We start from the raw sequence: 22,614 nt of genomic DNA, 5'->3' as shown, positions 1-22,614 counted from the left end.
GTGGTTTCTGCGAGTGTTTAGCGACTGTCCTTTGCATGCATATTTAAAAGTGACACTCACACAAGCGCAGGATGCGGAGGCGCGCTTTGTTCGCTTACAGCAAAATGTTGATTGTTAGGACCTGCATACATGTGTCCGAACAACTTGGTTTAAAAAAGTACTTCAAACCACAATTCGGTCCTGCAAGGACCGAATTGTGGTCTGCAGCTGCTTTCGGCCACATTTCGTAAGGGGCTACGATTATGTGCCGTGTCGTTTTCTAACTGAAAGAAACATATCTAAAATCAAAAGAAGCGAACAAAGAAAAGCATGCAGGAGCAAGAGCAGACGACAGATGCCATTTGAGGAGCATCGCTATGAAATTCTTAATTTCATTACACTATCCCTGAGCCCGCAACACTAAGTTTTAGGATGGGGTCCTGTCTCTTTTAACTGAACGCGTTGAGGAAAACAACGGCCGCATTCCATGCAGCGGGGAAATCGGTTAAGCTCTTTACTTCCCTCGACCTTTCAACGCGGATCATATGGGCTATGGAGGCTTCGTGCGCTCGCCTACGTCTTGTCGTAGGCATGTGCGTACAATAACAGAAAAAATGAGGGAAAAATGCGAAATGCCGCGTCATACATTCTTGACACGATCGTGAGTAGTTCGGCCTGTCGATCGGCTTGCAATACACCGCAAAAGTGTCTTCATATGAGTTTTTTTTTCTTACGCACTGCAGACTGCGAGTCTACATAGCCTAGATCGCTGTCTTCAAAGGCCACTGCCTGCGAATGCGCGACTTATGCGCTACTCTGATGGCGCCCTATATTGCGTCGCGTTCCTCTGGCTGGATGAATTTTCGGTCTGAATCTGGTGCGCGCCTCGTATAACTTTACAAGCAGTCTGGGCAATTTTGTCGTTTCAACAGTACGCCTCTAGCAGTTGGGCAATTTCGCACTCCGGTGCAGTGAACTGCAGCAAGCCTGAGGCAGAGACAGGACAAGGAAAACACGACGCGTTTCAAAACGTCGCGTCTGGTCTCCAGCCGCATAGTGACCTTTATGACCTCAAAGGTTCACTATGGGCTTGAAACCGATCGTGAGCAGCACAATAGATAAAAGGAAACACACCGGCGTAGTAAACTGACTCTCTGGTGTCTAAAATGATCAGTGTGTTGTATCCTAACGATAGAACCAATACATCAAACTGATCTCGCTGTTAACTTCCTCGGGTTTGACTCGAGTACACGTAGCACATTCATGAGTAGGCGCCGCTATCGCCTCGGGATTTTCCTGCGCTTTCCTTTTTTTCTTGCTTCTTTTTGAGCTGGACCCGAATCACGAATTCGAATAATGTGGAAGGTCGTTTATCAATAAAAGTCATCGAAGACTGCTATGGCGACAGAACCGCGTGTCACAATAGTCGTCTTGATGCTCTCAGCAAAGCACACGTCCTACAAAGCTTGCAAAAATTTATTTAAGAAGGAAAATAATGATAGGTATATATAGTACATGTGTCAACTTTCGCTGGACTTTAGAATTTTCTTGTTCAGAAGCTTAAGCTATACCTTCAGGTTTCATAGTCTCCTTTCCTTAATATGTGGCGTAGTATTACACATTTTCACTTCGAAAACGGAAGAGTCGTTGTAATGGACGTCTCAAAACCGATACAAAATTAAGGAAAGAAGCGACACGGCGGGTCTAATACTCGTCTTTTATTATATTTTCAGTGTACAATTTACTTGTTATTCTGTGTGGTTGTGAGGTTGGCGCACGTTTGAGTCACCTGTGGCAAAAATACCTCTCTTTGTTGCGTACATTAGTCGAAACGCGCCTGCTCTCGGCGAAATGATATTAACGCGTAGTGTTTGTAAGGAACACATTTGTTTTTCTCATTCTTCGAAAAGCACTATTTTCCAGTCGTTCTTTCGTCAAGATCGATATTCACACGATTAAGCGACGCCATGTAGCTCAAGGAAACACTCAAAGATAAGCTTTTTACGCCAACAGCTACAGGCCGTACCGTGCCGGGTGAAAGCGCGCTTTAGCCTAATCAGCATTCACGACGAATTGTGAATCACGCATGTTTTCAATAGGCGTTTTTTTTTTTTCATAATGCATAACAACGTATTTTTAGTAACATGCCTTCGTAATGCTTTACGGTGCGAGCATTTGCATTAAACCAACTCGTGTCTTGCGTTCCGCTCCCAGTAATGCGGCCGTTGCTGCCCTCGTGCTGAACGTTCAAGTGACAGCTGTCGCCGTGGTGTAAATGAACACGTGAAATAGCGAAGCCAAATTGCCCACTACAGCGTATACCAGCAGGAACAATGGCAGTACGACGGCGTATCTCAGGGTGTTCTTAACGTCGTAAACGTATTTGTTCCACGCCAAGATTGTAGCTGTGTATGACTCAATTGTATCTGTAGGCTACCTTGTTAACGCACCGAGAAGGCTAGGGCGTCCCTAAGACCTTTTCATCAACCTTCACGCTTAACGTCGATCATGTGCATCCAAAGCGCTCTCGAGAGCAGCAGCGACCGTTTGCCTTTGCCTAGCATTTTCATATCGACCGGCAGCCACAACAAACGTATTTCCCCCCAAAAAATTCGCACGAATATTATCAGCAGATATTACAGGTTGCCGTAATTGTTTAGTTAGATAGTTACAAGGAATAATGCGTATGAAGTTATAAAAATGGGAATTATGTATAATTTCGTGGTCTTTCTACACTTTGCCTTAAAAGGTCATGTTTCTTTCTTTTACCATTTTTTGTCCTGTAGTTGTTTTTTTGCGTGCTAGCCTCGACGTTCTTTCTATGGCTGTAAGTATTTTGCAATACGCAAGTCGTTTTATTTCGTAATCTCCCAGGCCTAAATAAATCGCAACACTTTCCAGTATAATAAAACATGTTGTTGTGCTAGTTGGTTCATATACTGTGCAAAAGGTAATGACGCAACGCAAGGTGAAGAAAACAACAGGTAGAGGAAAGAGCGTCACTTGCAACTGGGTTTACTTGAAGAAAGGTTGCTTTTTATACAGTGCAGGCAGGTGCGCAGTTGCATTTGCGCAGAAGAATCGGGTACAATCACACATGTTTATGACATCATCCTCTCTAAAAATTGTGGTTCTGCTCTACACAGGGCGACAGACGTATCACTGATACAGACATCTCGTTTCGCATTGATAAAGTAGGCCTCCTATAGTTCACGTGCCACAGTGTTCTTGCTCCTTCCGAGTATGCGAATATTTGTAAAATTCGGCCCACGCATGCAGTCGCCCACAATGTATACAAGGTGGCCAACAGGTATACAAGGTACCTATTGTTTTTTCGGCGCCACTGAAGTTGGCCGGCCTGTGCCCACGCATTGCAGCGCCGCAAAGGCTTACCCCTTGTGGGAAAAAGCATGTAAGGCCGTATATATGTACCTTGCGCGGTGTGCGTGGGCTACGAAATTCCACTTACAAGCGGCAACGTGGGTATCGGCCAGACTGGCCGCTGAGTTAATGACAGGGCAAGGGAACACGAGCTTTCGATCAGAAATAAGATTAGTGCTCATTTGCCTATGCACTGTGAATCTTGCATGCGTGGGCCGGATTTTACAAATATTCGCATACTCGGAAGGAGCAAGAACACTGTGTCACGTGAACTATAGGATGCCTATTTTATCAATGTGAAACGAGATGTCTGTGTCAGTGATGTAGAGCAGAAGCATAATTTTTAGAGAGGATGATTTCATAAACATGTGTGATTGTACCCGATTCTTCTGCGCAAATGCAACTGCGCACCTTCCTGCACTGTATAAAAAGCAACCTTTCTTCAAGTAAACCCAGTTGCAAGTGACGCTCTTTCCTCTACCCGTTGTTTTCTTCACCTTGCGTTGCGTCATTGCCCTTTGCACTTTCCAGTGTACGTGTCGCTTAAATAATATATTTCATCGATATTGATCAATGATTTTTTTGTTTAGTTCTGAATGAATGTTTAGCTTCATGATGGCAGAAAAACCTCCTAATGACAGAATGAGGGGCTCACTGAGACTAACTGTTGCTTATGTTGCATTTTTAACGCGTTGCGTTAACAATGAAATTTCTTTGCAGATGTTATTTTCATAATGTATAGAATTGTTTGTATTCGGAAGGCCCGAGTTTAGGCAAATTCGAGTTTCCCCATCTTTTCACTGGCGAATGGTCCCCATACCAGCGACACGTTTAGACACGGCAGGTTTACAATAGCTTTAGGTTGGAGCTATGACGCCATTCTCTGAGGGCATGATGTCGCCCAGCGTCGGCGCGTTCTTTTCTTTTTGTGTGCCAAGCCCGTTGTTAGGCCAGCCGATGTTGGTTCGATGCCGTTACCGACTAAACTGTAGAGGTCTTACGCAGGTTACTATACCATAGTAACCGAGCAGCAATAATGCAGCTGGAAATGGTCGCGCCGACGCCAGAGGACACCACGCCGCAAGTACGTCGGGAATCTGGTCACCGCTTTATGTGAAACGCGAGCATAGGGGAGGAAGGTAGAGTGGCAACACTTCATCGTGAAAGAAGTTAACGCGTGCAGACACGGCGAAAAGGGAACCGAACCAAACAACACGAATGCATTTCTTGCTTGCGTTTATGCTGTCTGGTTTGGTTTTTTCGCGATGGGTCCCTGCCAACTAGCTTAACTTTGTGTGGTCCTGAGCAACATTACCACTTACCGTCTCGTGTTCATCGTGCCTGTAACCGAGCGTCTAGGTCTTTCTCCCGACCGCAGGGGTCGCTTCGGCGTCGTACACCGGTGCACGCGGCTCGCGGACGGCACCGACGCGGCGGCCAAGATGGTTCGCTGCGCGCGCGCCACCGAGCGGGACAGGATGCGCCACGAGCTGGCCATCTTGAACCTGCTCCGGGGACATCCGCGGCTCCTGATGCTGCTGGACGCCTACGAAAAGCCACGGGAGATCATCCTTGTCACCGAATAGTGCGTACACCATGTCGCCTTCTTGCTTGTGTAGCGTTTATCCTGCCTTGCGTTCATTTGGGTTGCATTGATCCGCGAAGTCGCACTTGGTCCGTTCACTGCAATGCTGGGTCACGATGAGCTCCTGTACTCCACGCTGACGGCATCACTGAAGAACTAAGAGTGCCCTGAAAAACTTTAGTGCCCAAATGTTAGCAAATATTTCAGGTTTTATTGGTCCCGTTCTTAAGGTGCTGGTACAAAGCCTATGTCGAGCTGTACGTGTATGCGTACGAGATCCTTGGTGCCGTCGATTGAATTGCAAGATCCTCGTTTCTAGCTGCCTGGGAAAACAACGATCTATCTGCTATATATAAATGGAAGCTGCGGAAGAAAACGCAATTATCCTTACGATTGCAATGAATGTATGTCGAGCAAAAAAACAATAACGAAATAAAAGACCTTTTGAAGGTATGTGGTGAACGAGTGGTATAGCAGTGGCTTTCCACTTCTAGCTCCACAGCCAACGCATTGACCCTGTCCGCAGCTGCATTCTTCTACTTTTCTTTGACCATATGTTCGGACTTGCTCATTGCCTGGCGTAGTGCCGTATCGACTCGCGTATCAAATCTTGGAATGACGAGGAAGCTGGGCAGGGAGCTAAAGAGTTTTGATGCCAGGTGTTGAGCTATGTCAGACAAGAATGTATCGGCTATCTCAACCAATTGCTTTGGTGCAGAATTTCCCCATTATAGAGAAAAGGGGGGTGGGTAGAATGCTAAGATGTGAAGGGAGATCAAATGAGCAAGGAGTAAGAATGAGAGTCTTAATCTTGCTTTTCTGTATATGTGTGTGTGTTTAATAACAAGGCCAACCGAGGGAGTCGATTTCCTTTGGTCATGATCATGTAGGTCGCAATAACCGAGGCGCCATTTTCCTGTCCGCTTTTCTCGGTATTTGTGTATACTAGATCCAACCCTTGGAGTCTTAGCCAGTGCCACCAGTCGTGGCCATGTTGGTGCATGTGGCACATCATCTCTCTACCGCAGACGTCAGCTAGTACGTGAACATTTTTGGTGCAGGCGTCTTGGAGCCGAAAAAATCCGCGCCGGCGCCACGGTATCTCCACTGATAAGCGCATAATGCGAAGAAGTGGGTTCGGATAGGAACGTTGCTTCAAGATGTTGTTCGTGCGCATTCTTCTTCCCCTTCGCTTTATCGTTTCGGTATTTAAATAAACAAAGCAAGTAACCTACCACATGCATTCCTTGATTTTGTCTGTTAATTTCATATAATTGTGGCGAACAGAAAGCGAGCCCCTACCCGCTTTGGTGGTCTAGTGGTTATGGTACTCGACTGCTGACCCGCAGGTCGCGGTATCGAATTCCTGCCGCGGAGGCCGCATTTTCGATGGAGGCGAAAATGCTTGAGGCCCGTGTACTTTGATTTAGGCGCACGCTAAAGAACCCCAGGCGGCCTAAACTTCCGGAGCATTCCACTACGGCGTCTCTCATAATCATATCGTGGTTTTGGGACGTTAAACCCCAACAGTTGTTAGAAAGCGAGCCCCTCGGTCCCTCCTTTTCTCGTTCAGTAAACAGCGAGAATATCGGCGCTAACTATTTTGATGCCTTCACGTACAGCATGCGATAGTTTATAGACCAGCTGACCTAAAGTTCACGTACTACGTCACCCCTGCTGTAGTTGTCGTTGTGTTTTTAATGTTTAAAAAAAGGGTAGCCCTCACGTTTTTTGTTTGTTTTTTTTTTTTACCCTCAGAAGATGAGTTTTTAAGCCTTGTATGCTTTTTGCCACTAATGCAGTGTCATCGGCATATCGTAAACAGCTTACCTTCGTTCCACCAGTTTTTACTTCAATATCCCAGTTTTCGAGGTCGCGATTTCTGAGTACATTTTCTGTGTGTAAGGTAAATAAGCATGCTGAAAGAATACAACCTTGCCTGACTCATTTTGATCGTTAAATCAATCCCTGCTATCAACAGTTTTCTTAACGAGCGCTTCTTGTCCTTAGCAGAAATATAAGATGCTCGGTAATACCCTTTTTTTAAGATATGCTTGGAGTGGTCAACGGAGTCAGCAGCCTTGCTATAATTGTTCATATAGGATCACAAGAATTTTCGGTATTACAATTATCCATCAAACATATCGTAATTGCAATGTGGTCTCTCATAACGCGCCCTTTTCTAAAACCTGCTTGCTGCGTCGCCATCTGTTTCTCTTTGACTGTGGCATTTTCTGCATTACTTTGACGAGTAGTTACTAACATTAAATGTTAAGAATGTTTCATAGTTTACGTATTCTTTCGCGTCACCTTTTTTTATGCTGTGGGATGAAGAGAAATTAAATGTTCGGTCCACTGCCATGGCTGTTTGTGGTGGCTCTGGCTAAAGGTTAGATCTAGTGGGAACAAATACCAATAGAGACTTGAACGGGAAAACGGTGCCACATTATAGCTCAACTGGTGCGCCTAATGCGAAGAAATACGTGGCTTCGGATCCCTCCTGCGGCGATTTGGTTTTCATTCCACATTCACTTACCCTAAACTTTGATTTCTATACCTAATATAATAATATGTGGGGTTTATCGTCCCAAAACCGCGATATCGTTATGAGAGACGCCGCAGTGGAGGGCTCCGGAAATTTCGACCACCTGGGGTTCTTTAACGTGCCCCTAAACCTAAGTACACGGGCCTCAAACATTTTCGCCTGCATCGAAAATGCAGCCGCCGCGGCCGGGATTCGATCCCGCGAACTTCGGGTCACCAGTCGAGCGCCATAACCGCTATAGACCACCGCGGCGGGGGTTGATTTCTATACCTAAACCAATCGAAACATGTAATTTACTCTAAGTTTTCCTTCGTTTTCATCGGGTCTCCTTAACGGCCCTCTCACATTCTGTCCATACGATCGTGCAAACAGAAATCGAACGCCTAGGTTCCCCCTTTTATCGTTCATTATTATTCAATATTGAATACTTAGTGAACAAAAGCAGATTTTACTTTTTCAATGCCCATTTAATGCTCGTTAAAATACATATGTCTTCATATTTATGAACCCTGAGCGTCAAGTGTTTCGCAATCATACATCACTTCTCTATTCTACTTTTTAAAAAATGTGCACCGAGTGCTTTAGTTTAGACCGAGGTAACCGCCCATATAATGCGCATTTCGGCCATGGCAGTAGCGTGGCCACAGCATGACGCCGGGATACTGGCACAGGCCATACCGTAACTGCCTTGAATGCACAGTTCCATGCCATTGTCAATCGAACTTATCCCAAGTTTCGTTTGGTTAGACTTCAAACTATGCGGTGCATACGGAACTAGAACGTACAGACAGAATCGCACTTGTCTAGAACGTCCAGCCGGCCGCTTCAGCTGCCGTTTTCTGCAGAAATATGCAAAGACCGACGCCGTAATGATACTTAACATAGTCATTCTGCATGCTAGGTCCTTCTGCTATAATTCAAGCATGAACAGAAGTTTGTAGCTAAGGTGAGGTAGCAGCTGCGGACAACAACAGCGTCCACAGCCACTCGCTCCGCCGCTCTAGACAAGTGTGAGTCCGTCTGTACATGCATGCGTGCGTGCGTGCGTGCAAGGTTTCAGGGCGTAAAGCGGTGCTGTAGTGGTCCCTGTTTTCCGGTCGCTGCACAGGGCCCCGCCCGCATCACTGCATGCGCTGTTGAGTTCAGCGGCCTGTGCAGAGCTGGTGAGAGCGAAATCGACCGCTACAGGGTCGCCTGGACGGAGACACAACAGAGAGCGTGCCTCGTGTATCCGTATGCCTGCGTATTATGCATCGCGAACCCCTCTCCCCGCCTGGCCTACTCACAACCGCGAAAGGATAACACAGGCGCTTCCAATCCGCGTTGCATCATGGATAGCAATTCAGCCGTGACATAGACGCAACGCGAGAGTTATTTGCTCACTTCGTCGCGTAGGAAGCCACAGTTTGCGGTCACGCCATTTACAAAGGCACCACATTAACTGTCCGTCTTACCCAGTGCCGTTATTGACGCAAGAATACTGATTGCAGTGGCCTTTCACGGTATCTAGTTTCTCCCCCGCAGACGGTGTAGAGTTACCCATCCGTAACTCCAACTGTTTACGGTAATCGGTCAGGCAAGTGCGAAGCAGCTTATATACAGCGCGTCGTGTCGCGGGATAAGAAATTGAAGCAGCAGAGCCTTGCGTTCTTTATTTTGTTGTTGTTGTTTTGTTATAATTTTGTATCATCTGCGAACGCATGACTCGCAACCTCTAAGAAAGTCTGCATCTCCTAAACAAGATTTCTCTTCCCAAGTTTCGGCAAAGCAAAAGCAGTAACCAATGTTATCTCACGAGAAACTGAGAGCAACGCGCTATCTGTAAGAGGCACCGCGGTCGAGTGAACAGCTTAATGTAAATCGCACCCACAACTTTTTTTTTTTCTTGCGTCACATTCGCGCCTTTCGTTCCGTCTGTTTTTCTGTTCTGTTTAGTTCTTTTTCCTCCTATTTCCCGAAGACAAATTTTCAAACTGCTCAGATTGAAACAACCGCGACGCTGGGCTCGGAGCCCTCAGCAACACGGCGACTGCGCAAAGGCCTGATGCAAAAAAAGTATCGTGTTGCAGTTTCAAAAAATTGCGAATGATGACTACGTGCCTCCAGCATTAGCTGTGTTATCGCAACTCACTAGCTCTTTTCTACCTCGGTCGCTTCGGCAGGGCGTTCCCTGCTTTTCATTGCATGCGAGAACTTGCGCAACACGTTAGACGCAGCAGCTACTCGGCCCGATGATTGCTTTGTTGACGCCGCCCCTGTCTAACGTGCTACGGCGCAGTCTTTGGTCATTGTCTGTATCACGATTGCTTATGTAGACCGACGCAGTAGCCGATGTTTCTGAGACAAAAGGCAGTGAACCTTAATGGCTCTTTTCTCACATTTTATGATGGCTGCATTCAGATTGTATGGCGGTTTTATTCATTTTACATTTAAACACGCGTGGTTTAGTGGCCCGAAAGTTGAGACATCCGGTGCAGAATATTGTCTAGACGCATCGGCTACGCAACCTCGGAAGTATAAAGCAGCGCTTCTCAGAATGCCGCGTGTTCGGCGCCACATCTCGCAAAATCTGCACTGCAGTGATGCCATCGATGCGGCTAAACCTTGACCGTTGACGGGAAAAGGAGCGAAAAGACAACACAGAATAGAAAACACGCGACGACGCTGCTAGCAAGTGACATGTTTTATTCATAAAAACACTTATTTATAGAGGTGTGCGAATATTCGAAAGTTTCGAATATTCGTCGAATATTACATTCGAAATATTCGTATTCGATTCGAAAATCGTGTATTCGAAAAGTTTCGAATATTCGATAACTTCGAATATTCGAAAAATTCGAATATGCGATTCGATTATCATGCATAAAATAACTCGTCTTCCACATTTCTGCTGCGTTCGTATCGCTAAAAACGTTGCCGAGAGGAGCGATAAACATCGTAAGTACACGGAGGTACGATATCTGCCTGCGACGAGCGCCGCAATACGTATGATTTATTGCTGGTGCATCTCCGACGGGCAGCGCTGTTGGCGATCAATGCCGATCATGTAACCGTACATTTTCAATATTATGCGGCCGTAACGTGCCGCACTACCACTCGTTCACTATGCGGGACCACTTCTGAAGAAAGTGACCCACGTGACTGGTGGCGGACTGTAGGCACCTTCAGATACCCCAGTCTGGCAAACCTTTGCCCCGTGTAACTCCCTATACCAGCCACTTCTGTTCCAAGCGAGCGTGACTTTTCAGTGGCAGGGGGTGGGTTGTCTCTGTTACAAGGGAGCGCCTGCTGCCTGACCATGTGGAGCAACTCATATTTCTTCATGATGACATGTAGTCATTACTTTCATTGTGCCGTGATATTTGCTTGTGTTGTGATGTGCATTGTGCTAGCCTGGACATTGTGTACTGGAGATAGCAGTGCATGTTGTGTTGCCAGTCAGGCTGTTTTTTTTTTTTTTTTTTTTTTGCAAATAGCTACATGTTAAATAAAATATTGTTACTGTGAAGGCATTTTTCCTTTGATATTCGATATTCGATTCGATATTCGAAGGTGGATATTCGTATTCGACTCGTATTCGAAAAATTTGATATTCGCACACCCCTACTTATTTATAAAACAGTAAATCCCGATAACCCAAACATGTAGACAAAAATGACAAAAACCAAGGGACACTCTGCATAATCACTTCATGTGTCCTCCGAGGAAAGCAACCTGAGCTTCCTGTAGAGTAAGTGAAGGGTGCTTTATTCAACTACCCGGCCGGTATAGAACGCTTCCAGTGTCTCGCTCAGTGTCTTGCTCTTGTGCCGGTACATTACCGTTCAGGGGCGTAGCCAGAAATTTTTTTCGGGGGGGGTTCAACCATACTTTATGTATGTTCGTGCGTGCGTTTGTATGTGTGCGTGCCTATATACGCAAGCAAAACTGAAAAATTTCGGGGGGGGTTTGAACCCCCCCAACCCCCCCCCCCCCTTGGCTACGCCCCTGTTACCGTTGTTTGCCCAAAAGGAGGCTTACAGCTGCCCTCCTTACACTCCTTGTAGTGCAAGGCCAGGTGCGTGAACGGCCTGCCAACCAAAGATCTGCGTGCTCCCGCAGACATATGCTGAGTCAACTTCAGGTTTGCCCTATGTAAACCTTCCCGCATTCAGACAGGCTTTTCACGTCACGAGTCAAAACCAACTCGCCCAAATTTATCCACCCTGAGGGGTGAGAAATCCTTCCTGAATATACACTGATAGACATTCGGGTCCTAACATGCACACAACAGAGAGAGAGAGATAATTCATTTGAAGGCAGAGAGGTCGGCCTGAGCTAGTGCGCTCTAGCCTGCTACTCTGCACAGGGGAACATGCTCACAACAGCTGTCCAATAGAGCGATGGGCGAAATTCGCCTTCAGGTTCGTATATCTTCTCTGGAATCTATGAAAATTCTCAAACTGCATTTGTAATTACGAAGCGGTTTATCGGGGAATGATTATTTAAAATTTCGTTAGAAGGTTCAGGAGTTGAACATTGCATGTATGGGCGTCGGGGAAGGATTTTGTCTCGGAGGGGGGGGGGGGGGGAGGGGACCGTGTTGCATCGCGGTGGGGGAGAGAGGGGCAAGTGCTGTTTTTTGGGGGGGAGAGGAGGGTGGGGGTCAAGGGCCCTTTTTACAACCCCTTGCCGACGCCCATCATGTGGGCCAACTTTTTCATGCTGGGTCTCTGTATTGGCTTTATAGGCTCCTATATAGCTACACTCTAGCAAGGGATGTGAAAGGTATGGACTTGAAGCGACTGATATCCATAACTGACCAACGATAACGCGATCGACTGTTGTCTTCTAATGTGTGTAAATGAATTCACTTCATTGCGGCTTGCGTGGCGTAAAAGGCTAGAGAGCGAGTATGGCGAATAAGGCAGAGAGATGGGAGATAACGATACTACTGCACCGACGCATGGTATCTTGCGACGTGACTGTGTGACGAACATAAATAACATGAGTTAACATGAAAATCGTGACACGCATGTCATGCACAGCATGACTTACGTGCCACGCTCATGGTGCGCTGGCGGCCGTTTCGCTAGCTTTATATACACCAAAATTGGTATCTTGCGGCGTGACCGTGTAACGAACATAAATAACACGAGATAACATGAAAATCATGACACGCATGTCATGTACAGCATGACTTACGTGGCACGCTCATGGGCCGCTGGCGGCAGTTTCGCTAGCTTGATCTACCCCGAAATTGGTATTGCGCGACGTGACTGTATGACGAACATAAAAACTCGAGTTAACATGAATATCATGACACGCATGTCATGTACAGCATGACTCACGTGCCACGCTCATGGAGCGCTGGCGGCGGTTTCGCTAGATTTATATACACCAAAATTGGTATCTTGTGACGTGACTGCGTAACGAACATAAATAACACGAGTTAACATGAAAATCATGACACGCATGTCATGTACAGCATGACTTACGTGCCACGTTCATGGAGCGCTGGCGGCCGTTTCGCTAGCTTGATCTACCACGAAATTGGTATTGCGCGACGTGACTGTGTGACGAACATAAAAACACGAGGTAACATGACAATCATGACACGCATGTCATATACAGCATGACTTACGTGCCACGCTCATGGGGCGCTGGCGCCGGTTCGCTAGATTTATATACACCAAAATTGGTATCTTGTGACGTGACTGTGTAACGAACATAAATAACTCGAGTTAACATGAAAATCATGACACGCATGTCATGTACAGCATGACTTACGTGCCACGCTCATGGAGCGCTGGCGGCCGTTTCGCTAGCTTGATCTACCACGAAATTGGTATTGCGCGACGTGACTGTGTGACGAACATAAAACACGAGTTAACATGACAATCATGACACGCATGTCATGTACAGCATGACTTACGTGCCACGCTCATGGGGCGCTGGCGGCGGTTTCGCTAGATTATATACACCAAAATTGGTATCTTTGTGACGTGACTGTGTGACGAACATAAAAACACGAGTTAACATGAAAATCATGACACGCATGTCATGTACAACATGACTTTTTAACCTCCTCGCGATCTTTGTCATAGCCTCAGATTGCTTTCCCGCCAAACACGCCTTCTGGGTTACAGTTTAATTGAACGGCGCACCTTTGTCGAATGGCTCCGCTTATGAACAGAACCGAAGTTATGTTTTGCGTCTACGTTCTGCATAGGCGTGTTCCACGAAGCGCCACGTGGAAGAGCTTAGTTGCACAAGGATTTTCGCTGTAAAACAATTTAGAAATATATAGACAAAGGCGCTGAAGCAGGTGGGGTGAGCCCTTGGCGTTAAAGAAAAGCTATACCGCCATGATTAATCAGTAGATATATGAGCTTATACTACTGAGCTGGAAGTCGTGGAATCGATTCCCGGCCGGGACACCCTTAGGCGTATGTGGCAGAAAGTCTGTACCGCGGAAAGGGTACACGTTATGAGAGCCCATTTGGTCAAAGTTAATCTGACACCCTCAGCGTGCTTCATAGCCCTAGCCATTCCGCAACACCAGTGTCGCTTAATGAATTCATTCATTCATTAAGTCAGTTATTTATTCATTTTTCATTAATTGATTCTACAGCTTATGAGGCTACACTGTTAGCTCAGCTTACTTCAGCAAAAGCAGAAAAATATATCCTCAAGTCGCGCTGTTGGCTCCGACTACTATTTCTGGAATATTCCATAGGTTTCATGCTGGCCAATGTACCTCCTAACATTATTCTTTTGTAAACTTTTTTTACTAATTTTGTTAGTGGCATGATAGCATAATTTTTTATCAAGCTACTGCAAGAGTTCATGGCGACACCTGCTCAGTTTCTTTAACAAGTGTCGCTGTAAAATGGTACTGGACGCCTTTTGCGCATTTCACAATCGGCAGCAATCAACCTTATTGCCTTTGGCTGTCGTTGTACCGGACATTTCAGCAAGGCTTCCAAAATATTGTTAGGCCTGACTTCGTCTCTTCTATTCACATTTATACTCCTAGTCCTACGTTTCGAAAATTTGATTAAAGTAGAACTCAGGGGGTGGGGGGAGGGGGGTGTCCTTCTGCACTTGGCGACTGCATAATGCGCTGCATCAATTTGTTGCTTCACGGAGGACGGCAAATGAACTGGTCTATGTTGTGGAGTGTAAGTTTTTCTTTCACCTTTTGCGCTCCCTTAAAGTCGTTTCAAGAGGCGACAATTTAATTTCATTGGCTGCGTTTTGAGACGCAAGTTCGCTAGTCGCATAGTCTTGGTCGTTTCATTAAACAGGCGCTTCGTAGCGTTCTTATACACAGAAGAACGGCTCCATTTGGGCGATCGGATTATCGCGCCACACCTTTTACAGAAAATTAGGCACCTGGAAAGCAATTTACCTCGTCTTTGATAACCACGGTGTAGTCACGTGAGAGCACAATTGAGTTTTGCCTCGCACTTCACAGTATATAATGTGCTACAGCTTGCTTATAATACATTTGCCTGCTGTATGACAATGTTTCCATCCTGTGTCGAGGAACACCATATCAAATTATCGAACGCCTTTAAAAATAGGCTCACCGAATAAATTATACGCTATATTCAAGGCATAACTTGCTAGGAAAAAGAGATGCGGTCTTCTTACTCCACTCTTGCACGTACACATAAAATACGTATAGCTTGGCATTTCTTACTTTTCGTGGTGTACATAGAAACAAGATGTGTAAAAGGTGACCATTATGGCATCCTTCCATTTCCCTGTTTTCTTTTATCGTTGTGACTTAAAATCGGCTTGAAGGTGTCATATCGTCTGGCGAAAACCTTCTCCTTCAGTTATTCTCTCTCTCTCTCTCTCTCTCTCTCTCTCACCAGATGATGCGTTTAACGCTAACATTGCTTCGGGAGAGCAGGCGGTTTCAATGTTACTGTTCTAATAAGTACGTATTTTGGCGTAGGTAAGTAATATAGCGTATTTATGCCTTAAGTCTTATTCCAGACCAACGTAAATAAGTGCAGGTATTCAAGGTATTGGTTTGGAAATCATCCGATCACTAGGCATATTACCGCAAAACGAGACATCGTTAGGTTTACCATTTAGTCAAAGTATAAAATAATATGGCACGAAGGCTGGAGAAACGTTGCGCTGGCGGTTTCCGCGTTCCTTTCCCTGCAGCGTGTCCGGTGGAGAGCTCTTCGAGCGGGTTATAGCCGACGACTTCGTGCTCACGGAATGGGACTGCGTCTTGTTCCTGAGGCAGATCTGCGCGGGCATGTCCTACATGCACAGCAGACACGTCATCCACCTCGACCTCAAGCCTGAGAACATCCTCTGCCAGAGCCAAGTTGGACACAAGGTGCGTAGCGGCGCATGCGCTTGAGCCTGGGGGTTTCGACGAAGCGCTCGGCCCTATATGCGACACGAATATGGCACATAATTGTAAAGAAAAAAAAAAGAGCGGCAACGTTCGCATAAAATGTTAGCAATCTAAAACAACAAAAGATCAAACACTGCGGAAGGCTCATTTCGGCTCTGTCTCTATACAAGTGCTTCGTTCTCATTGGTACAAAGTAAATATTTACCAACCTTTTCTGTCTAAAGATGCCGCAGGTGAGCTGTGCGCCTATTCAAGCTATAGGTTACGGCTAACCACGGTTTAGCATACGCGAGATTGTCTGGGTGTACAAATATTGAAGACGATGGCGCGCTGAAAGGTTGCACCCATCGTCATTTATGAGTGCGGTCCACCAGTCAATCTCATGGCCTCATGAGGAACAACGCTTGGCGACAGTTGCTTCTTTACACTGTAACCATGTTGATTCAGTCTTCTTTTCAGACTTGTTTAGGAAATTTAGTTTAAACATGCACAAAACAAGAAATAAAATGGGGTGAAACCTATACAAATAGACGACGATAGCAAATATATGGCCCGTATTCACAAACGCTCCTCGACTCGAAACTCGACTTCAAGGAATCCTTGAGGACTGTCTCGCGTTGCAGAAATCACTCTCGACTCGAAACGCTTCTCGAATGGAGAGAATCCTCAGTGTGCTCCTCGAGAATCTCGAGGTAGGTCAGAAGCTCCCTTGAGCGCTCCTCAGAACAGTTTGCAGGCAAACATGGCAGACGTACCGTAACTTGACTGCTTTTTGGAATTCGCTTTTCATGTTCATGATGTGTCCGACGAACTTGCAAGCGAGTCAGACGCCACGAATTGTGAGCCTAGGCACTGGTTAAGGGATCGCTTGAACCCTTTAGAAGAGTACAGGGACACGGAGTTTCTCTCAAGGTTTCCCTTTACGAAGAGCACCGTAGCAAGTCTCCTGACATCTCTCCCGCTCAAGTCGAGCACGGACAACCGAGGACAACCGCGTGTGCAGTGCGCGGACAACATGGACAACCGCGCGTGCAGTGCGCACCAACGAGCCGACTGTTGTGTCGTCTGTCATACACAAGTGCCCTTGCACAGCATCGAGCACCCAAGGAAGTGGCTAGTTAAAATAAACTTTTGTATTATAATAACTACGTCGAGTAAATTAAGACTTTTCTCGTTTGTTGCTGTTAAAACTAACCAAAATGAACTACAGGTGCGAACGACTCATTTACAAACAGACGGCGCTCGCAGAGAAATGCGGTCGTCTGCAACATTTGGTCGTCTGCTACATTTCGTTCGTCTGCGAAGCAATCATTCCATCACATTTTCAGTGCGATGGAATCTATGCCGTGAAATATAAGTTGAGCAGATCAAGGTAAGATTCAGTTGTTGTGGTCTGCTGTTTTACACCATTTTATACTTGTTTGCCACCTGACAGCGGAATATTTCTGTGCGAGAACTAAAATAAGAGCACACTGCGTGTGTCCCCTTTCCAAATGGTCGTCTCGGGCGAGCAATTACTGATCCCATTGCCTGCAGAATAATATGCAGGCGGCACGTACACGTGTTGGGATCTTCGATGCGTGTAAAGCAGTAATATCGTAACCTGCTACCGCTCGATCGCATACTAGGCTGTTATGTTGCCAGACACAACAACGTCAGGAGCTCAGTCGCCGCAACACACGATAACATCTCCTCCGCTGTACCACCGACTCAAAAAAACGTGCAACAGTTGTTTAGAACGGAAAATAAAAAGAAACATTCTTGTCTTGAGGCTCAAGGCATGCTTTAGACAGCATAATTTGCATATTCTCTTCTCCGTGCGTCCCTCAAGTGCGTTGAGGTGGAGGACGCCTTCGTGAAGGGCTCCTTGTCAGAGAAAAGGTTGAGGGACATCCTTGAATGTCCCTCGCCCCTCGAGTTGAGGAGAAGCATTTTCCTCAACTCCACGGAGTCGAGGTGGAGGGCCGAGTCGAGGAGCGTTTGTGAATACGGGTCTTCATCTTCCTAACGTATGCTATGCAGTCACTGAACAGCTTACACTTTAGAACACGCTACCTTATTATTTAGCGCTAAATATGTCAGCGATGTCTGGATAGGAGCTCTACATCCGGCTCTATGCTTCACGCTATCACCACCAACCGCACCGCCACCGCAGTATAATAAAACGTATTGAAGGGTCATGAACCACCCCTCGGGCTTGGTGAGAAAACGCATCCTGCGGAAAGCAGACATTGCTACGAACAGGTCAGCCAAACCTTGCAGTCGTGTGCCGCAAGGAGGGTTCAGAAGCGGAGCGCGAAGTTTTACATTTTCTGAGGCGCCCTCTCTTCAACAGAGCCTGTGCTATCTTCGGAGCTGCCGACGCCGCGCTCCATAGCCTGCTGACATTACACAGTAGCCACACTCGCGCGCACAGGAATCACAACTGGAGAGAGCCATCACGTTTTATCACGCGCGCTCAAGGTCATGACGCGCGCTGACGTAACTTCTATCCCCCGTGCCATCCCTCCCTGTGTAACTTCCAGCGCGCTCGTCGGGACGAGAGAAAAGAGAGAAAGCGCTTAAAGCGTGCGACAAATCCCTGCAATTCCGCTCGTTCTTTGCGGATTAGACAAATTTTTACGGCAATCGATTAACGAGGCAATAAACTGAGATACTGAGGTCATTCGACGATTACTTGAAAAAGTGGTCCAGGGCCCCTTTAAAGGGATACTGAACAAAGCTTTAGCCGACGAGATTTTTAGCTCAAATGAAAGCTTGTGTGCTGAAATTGGTTGACTCAGCCTTATTTTCAGGCGAAAACTAGCGGAAAATGACGAATTTAACGCGTTTTTCAAGAACTATCCCGCCTATAGCGGCCGCACCGTATGCACTAAGAGTGACGTTGTCTGAGTCGGAAGCCGGCGTGACAACCGTGCTCCCGGCTGTCACGCACGTCCGGCGCTCACACCGTCGTCTAGCCGCAGCCAATGGCAGCACGGGAGACCGGTGACGTCGCGGCGCTGCTGCCGCCGCCGCGGAGAGCGCCGTCTGCCCGCCTCGTTGCTGCTGCGGCCGCCACCGGCACGCATGACGTCACGGTCGTTGGCGCGCGGTGCATCCGCCGTGCGCTCGCCACGCTCCAAAAACACACCCATCTGTTTAAAAAATATGTGATATATAAACACCGTGTGTCGGAACAATCACGTCTTGCGAGTCTGATTTCGAGGCTTCCCTCAATTTTTTTTTTCATATTTTTGTTCAGATTCGCTTTAAGCATAATTTATGCCCGCAAGAGACGCTTCTTTCTCGTGAAATCCACTGAATATCTGTGTGCATTAGCTACGAAGTGTGGCACTTATACGAAGTGTGCTACGTCTGTATGCCTTTGCCGCCAAGTTAGAGTGGCAATTTTCACGCTTCTCTCCTCATTTTCGACTCGGAATGACGTGTTCGGTGCTGTGCTCCATAATAACAGTGTCACCACGCATCACGCCCCAAACTCAGGATGGCCACTTATATGCATGATTTTGCGGGAAGACCCAACTTTCAGAAATTTTTACACCGCCCCATTTGTGACATCCAGCGGATCATGAAAGTGGTCGCAACGCCACGCACATTCGCCGAGATATGAATATCGTATTGCGAACCATAAGGGCCTTACAGATCGTAGCGGCGCACTGGTCAATGTATTGAGACCGCGAGCATATATGATGATCTAATCTTGAGGCAGCGCGATTTGATGCTCACCTGTGGAAGTGATGCACTACAACCCTTCCGAAGGTGTGTTAATGACCTTCGCGTGAACACCTCATCATTCTACAAAGAACAGAAGCTCTTGCACGGGACAAGAAGCGCTTGTTAAAACAAATATTGGTAGCGCAGACTGGGCTAAGGTCCAAAAAAGATGTTAACTAAGATCGTATTCTTTCTCCAGATTTTTTTTTTAACTTATGCACAGAATATGTCCTCAGAAACTGTGATTTTAAAGACTGTCATGTGGGAGTGAAAATTGAAGGAACAAAGGTAACCAACTTATGGTATGCGGACGGCTCTACTTTAGCGGCAGGAAGGATATTGTGAGAGACTTAAAAATATACTTTCCATAAGTAAAATAGGGAACCAATATTTGTCTTATCTTAAACATAACTAAGATTAAAGGTTATGACAACGGGTGAACAACAGACGATTGATATAAACAAAGAAATGGGTTTCTTAGAAATTAGGACACCGTTCTCCTGGGATCCGGAAAATAAAAGGATGGCAGCTCTACTAAATCAGTTCAGTGAAGAATAGCTAGCAATAGCGAAAAAAATGCAATGATCGAGGCGTTCAAATATTTCGAAAGAGAGATAGGTTATCCTTTAAAACACGTTTCCTTAACCACCCAGTCTTTCCTGTAGTGGTGCATGGTTAAGTGGTGAACGTCGCAGAACAACTGAAAAGAAAAATCTTGATTCTTTTGGGTTCTGAGTGCTGGCGTAAATTCTTGAAGAATTGCATGATCTCTCAAGCGAACCAGTCATTGCCAGAAATGAGATTAAACCACGATGCTCTTTCGAAACGAAGGTTCTAAAGCTTTTCTATTGTGGTTATGTCACGGTTCAGTAGAGTTTAAATTAATGCTGGCTTGTATAGGGCGTTTCAAAGAGCAGCGAGGTATAGCGGCTGTATACAGTCAAGAGCCCACGTGGATAGCTGATTGTAACTGAAATGTTTGAAGAAAATCACAACTGTGTAAATTCAAACGTATTTTTAAAGAATGCTGCCTATAGTTGCTGTAATTTTCCTCATATTTTTAGACGCTGCGAACTGTCTGAAAACTAAGGGCTGAATCTTAATATTTCACAACATTTAAGCTACAGCGTCTGCGTGCTCGCATTTCATGGTTAGCTTTTGTTGCTTACGATTCTACTCGCTGAGTTTATGCTTGCTTTGTCCCATGCAGAAGGTATTGCGGGTCTTTCAGATTTTTTATTTTTTTTTGCTCGAGTTACGCTTCTGCTTTCGTCTTTCGGATGAACGGCCACTACTCCTATTGCTGCAAGAATAGAATCATTTATAAAGACTTCGGCGTATTGCAATTCACGCAACCTATGCAGCCTGCAAGAATGGCTAGTAAATATGCATTCCATACTTATATTTCAACCAGCTTTGTCGCAACTCAAGGACAGACGTGAAATCGGTACACACTGTTTCCGATGTTCAGTTCATTTGCGAGCCGTCATTTCGTTGTGCCCTTTGTGGATTGCGCTGTTCAGTTTTCTTTAATAGACATTAAGTTTATGTCTCTCTGAAGTTGCCGGCCATATTTTCTATTTATTCTATCTTTTCATGTTGTTGAACGGCCTTCTCATATTGAAATGATAAACAGCGCGAGAAGACAGAAACGGAAGGTTACACACACGTGCGCTGTGTGTGTCACCTTCTGTTCCGGTCTTCCCGCGCTGTCTTTTGTTTCAATATGCACCAAAACCAACTAGCCAACCAACAAGCATTAGCAAAGGCTTCTAATACTCTAGCATTCATGGCTAAAAAAAAGTGCACCGAAAACGAGGACTGAGAAAGAACAGACATGACAAAAGTGCTCATTTTGTTACAGCTGAAAATTTTTAGCGAAAGACCGGGTCTTACACACACACACAAGCACACGCACGCACGCACACACTTTAATAAACGGCGTATGCGCCCTCAAGACAACAACACTCATGTTAAGCAATGGTGGTCAGAGCAATCACAAACAAGAGGAACTGAATAGGGAGGGGGTGTCGCTACGAAAAATCCCACACAGCCCCTGCTCAATAATCTCACATTATCATTATCTAAAAAATAAACGTCTTTATAATGAAAGACTACTGATGGTTGACTGACACAACCTGGCCATGCTTTTTGTATTTCGTGGACCTCTTAAGTTTCACGAGTCAATGTGTCTTTGTGGGGGAATAAACTTCTTGTTCTAGCGAGTTGCGCTGTGCTCTCGCAATCCAGTCAACGAATTGCCAAGTGTGGTGACAATGCAGGGCCTTTCAGAGTATCTTCATGATTCCTAAGGAGCGCGTTAAAGCAACGCCGTGATGTATGTACACTAAGCCGCACGTGAGGGGGACTACTACATTAACGCAAGGCACAAGCATAGTCTTGTGCCTTACAAGTTCACCTTCTTTTGCAAGCTGCTGTCTTGCGCAACTGCAGTAGTCCACAACTCAGACCACGATTGCTTAACATGAGCGTTTGGCCTTGAGGGCGCATGCGCCGTTAAGTGCGTGTAAACCCGGCCTGTCATTAAAGTTTTAAGTTGAAAGAAAATGAGCACTTGCGTCCTGTCTACACTTGTTCAGTCCTCCTTTTTGGAGCATTATTTTTGTTAGCCCTGAGCCAGTACCTTCTATTTTCTAGTGGTCAATCGACGATTCGTGCAGGGTGCGCGTGCGTATGTACGCACGCACTTGAGCGTGTTAGTGTAATGTGTATACAGCATCTAGCTACTTATTTCCATTCCCCCGGAAAACATGCGCCTTGGTTTTGAATTGGCAAGAGGAAATTTTTATTTTTCCTGCGGAGGTTTAAAAAATTATGCAGCAAGGTCACCTGTAGAATTCGTTGTCACTTCATTATTCGATTCGTTCGCTGGGCTCTCAGGTTCATAAATATGATTGTCATAGACTTCAATTCTCACAGGGCCCCTTATGCAATCGCCGAGGACGATTCGAAGGCGAAAGCGATCTTTTGTCTTTTCCTTCTCAGTCAATGTACCGATCCAACCCCACCCCCTCCGAA

At 46.0% G+C, this 22,614-nt stretch overlaps 1 protein-coding gene across 1 annotated transcript in view; it reads left to right on the top strand.

The window, feature by feature from the left end:
- LOC119383249 (myosin light chain kinase family member 4) overlaps window positions 1–22,614 on the top strand; it is a 55,156-nt gene that overhangs the window by 22,701 nt on the left and 9,841 nt on the right. The window contains exons 5-6 of the mRNA XM_049413087.1: window positions 4,739–4,945; window positions 15,657–15,837. Of these exons, the coding sequence (XP_049269044.1) occupies window positions 4,739–4,945; window positions 15,657–15,837 (388 nt within the window). The remainder of the gene's footprint in view (window positions 1–4,738; window positions 4,946–15,656; window positions 15,838–22,614) is intronic.

The sequence above is a fragment of the Rhipicephalus sanguineus genome, chromosome 1 (genome assembly GCF_013339695.2).
Source record: "Rhipicephalus sanguineus isolate Rsan-2018 chromosome 1, BIME_Rsan_1.4, whole genome shotgun sequence".
NCBI lineage: Eukaryota > Metazoa > Arthropoda > Arachnida > Ixodida > Ixodidae > Rhipicephalus > Rhipicephalus sanguineus.
Note: the sequence above shows the minus strand (reverse complement) of the source record. Positions and strands in the feature narration are given on the sequence as shown.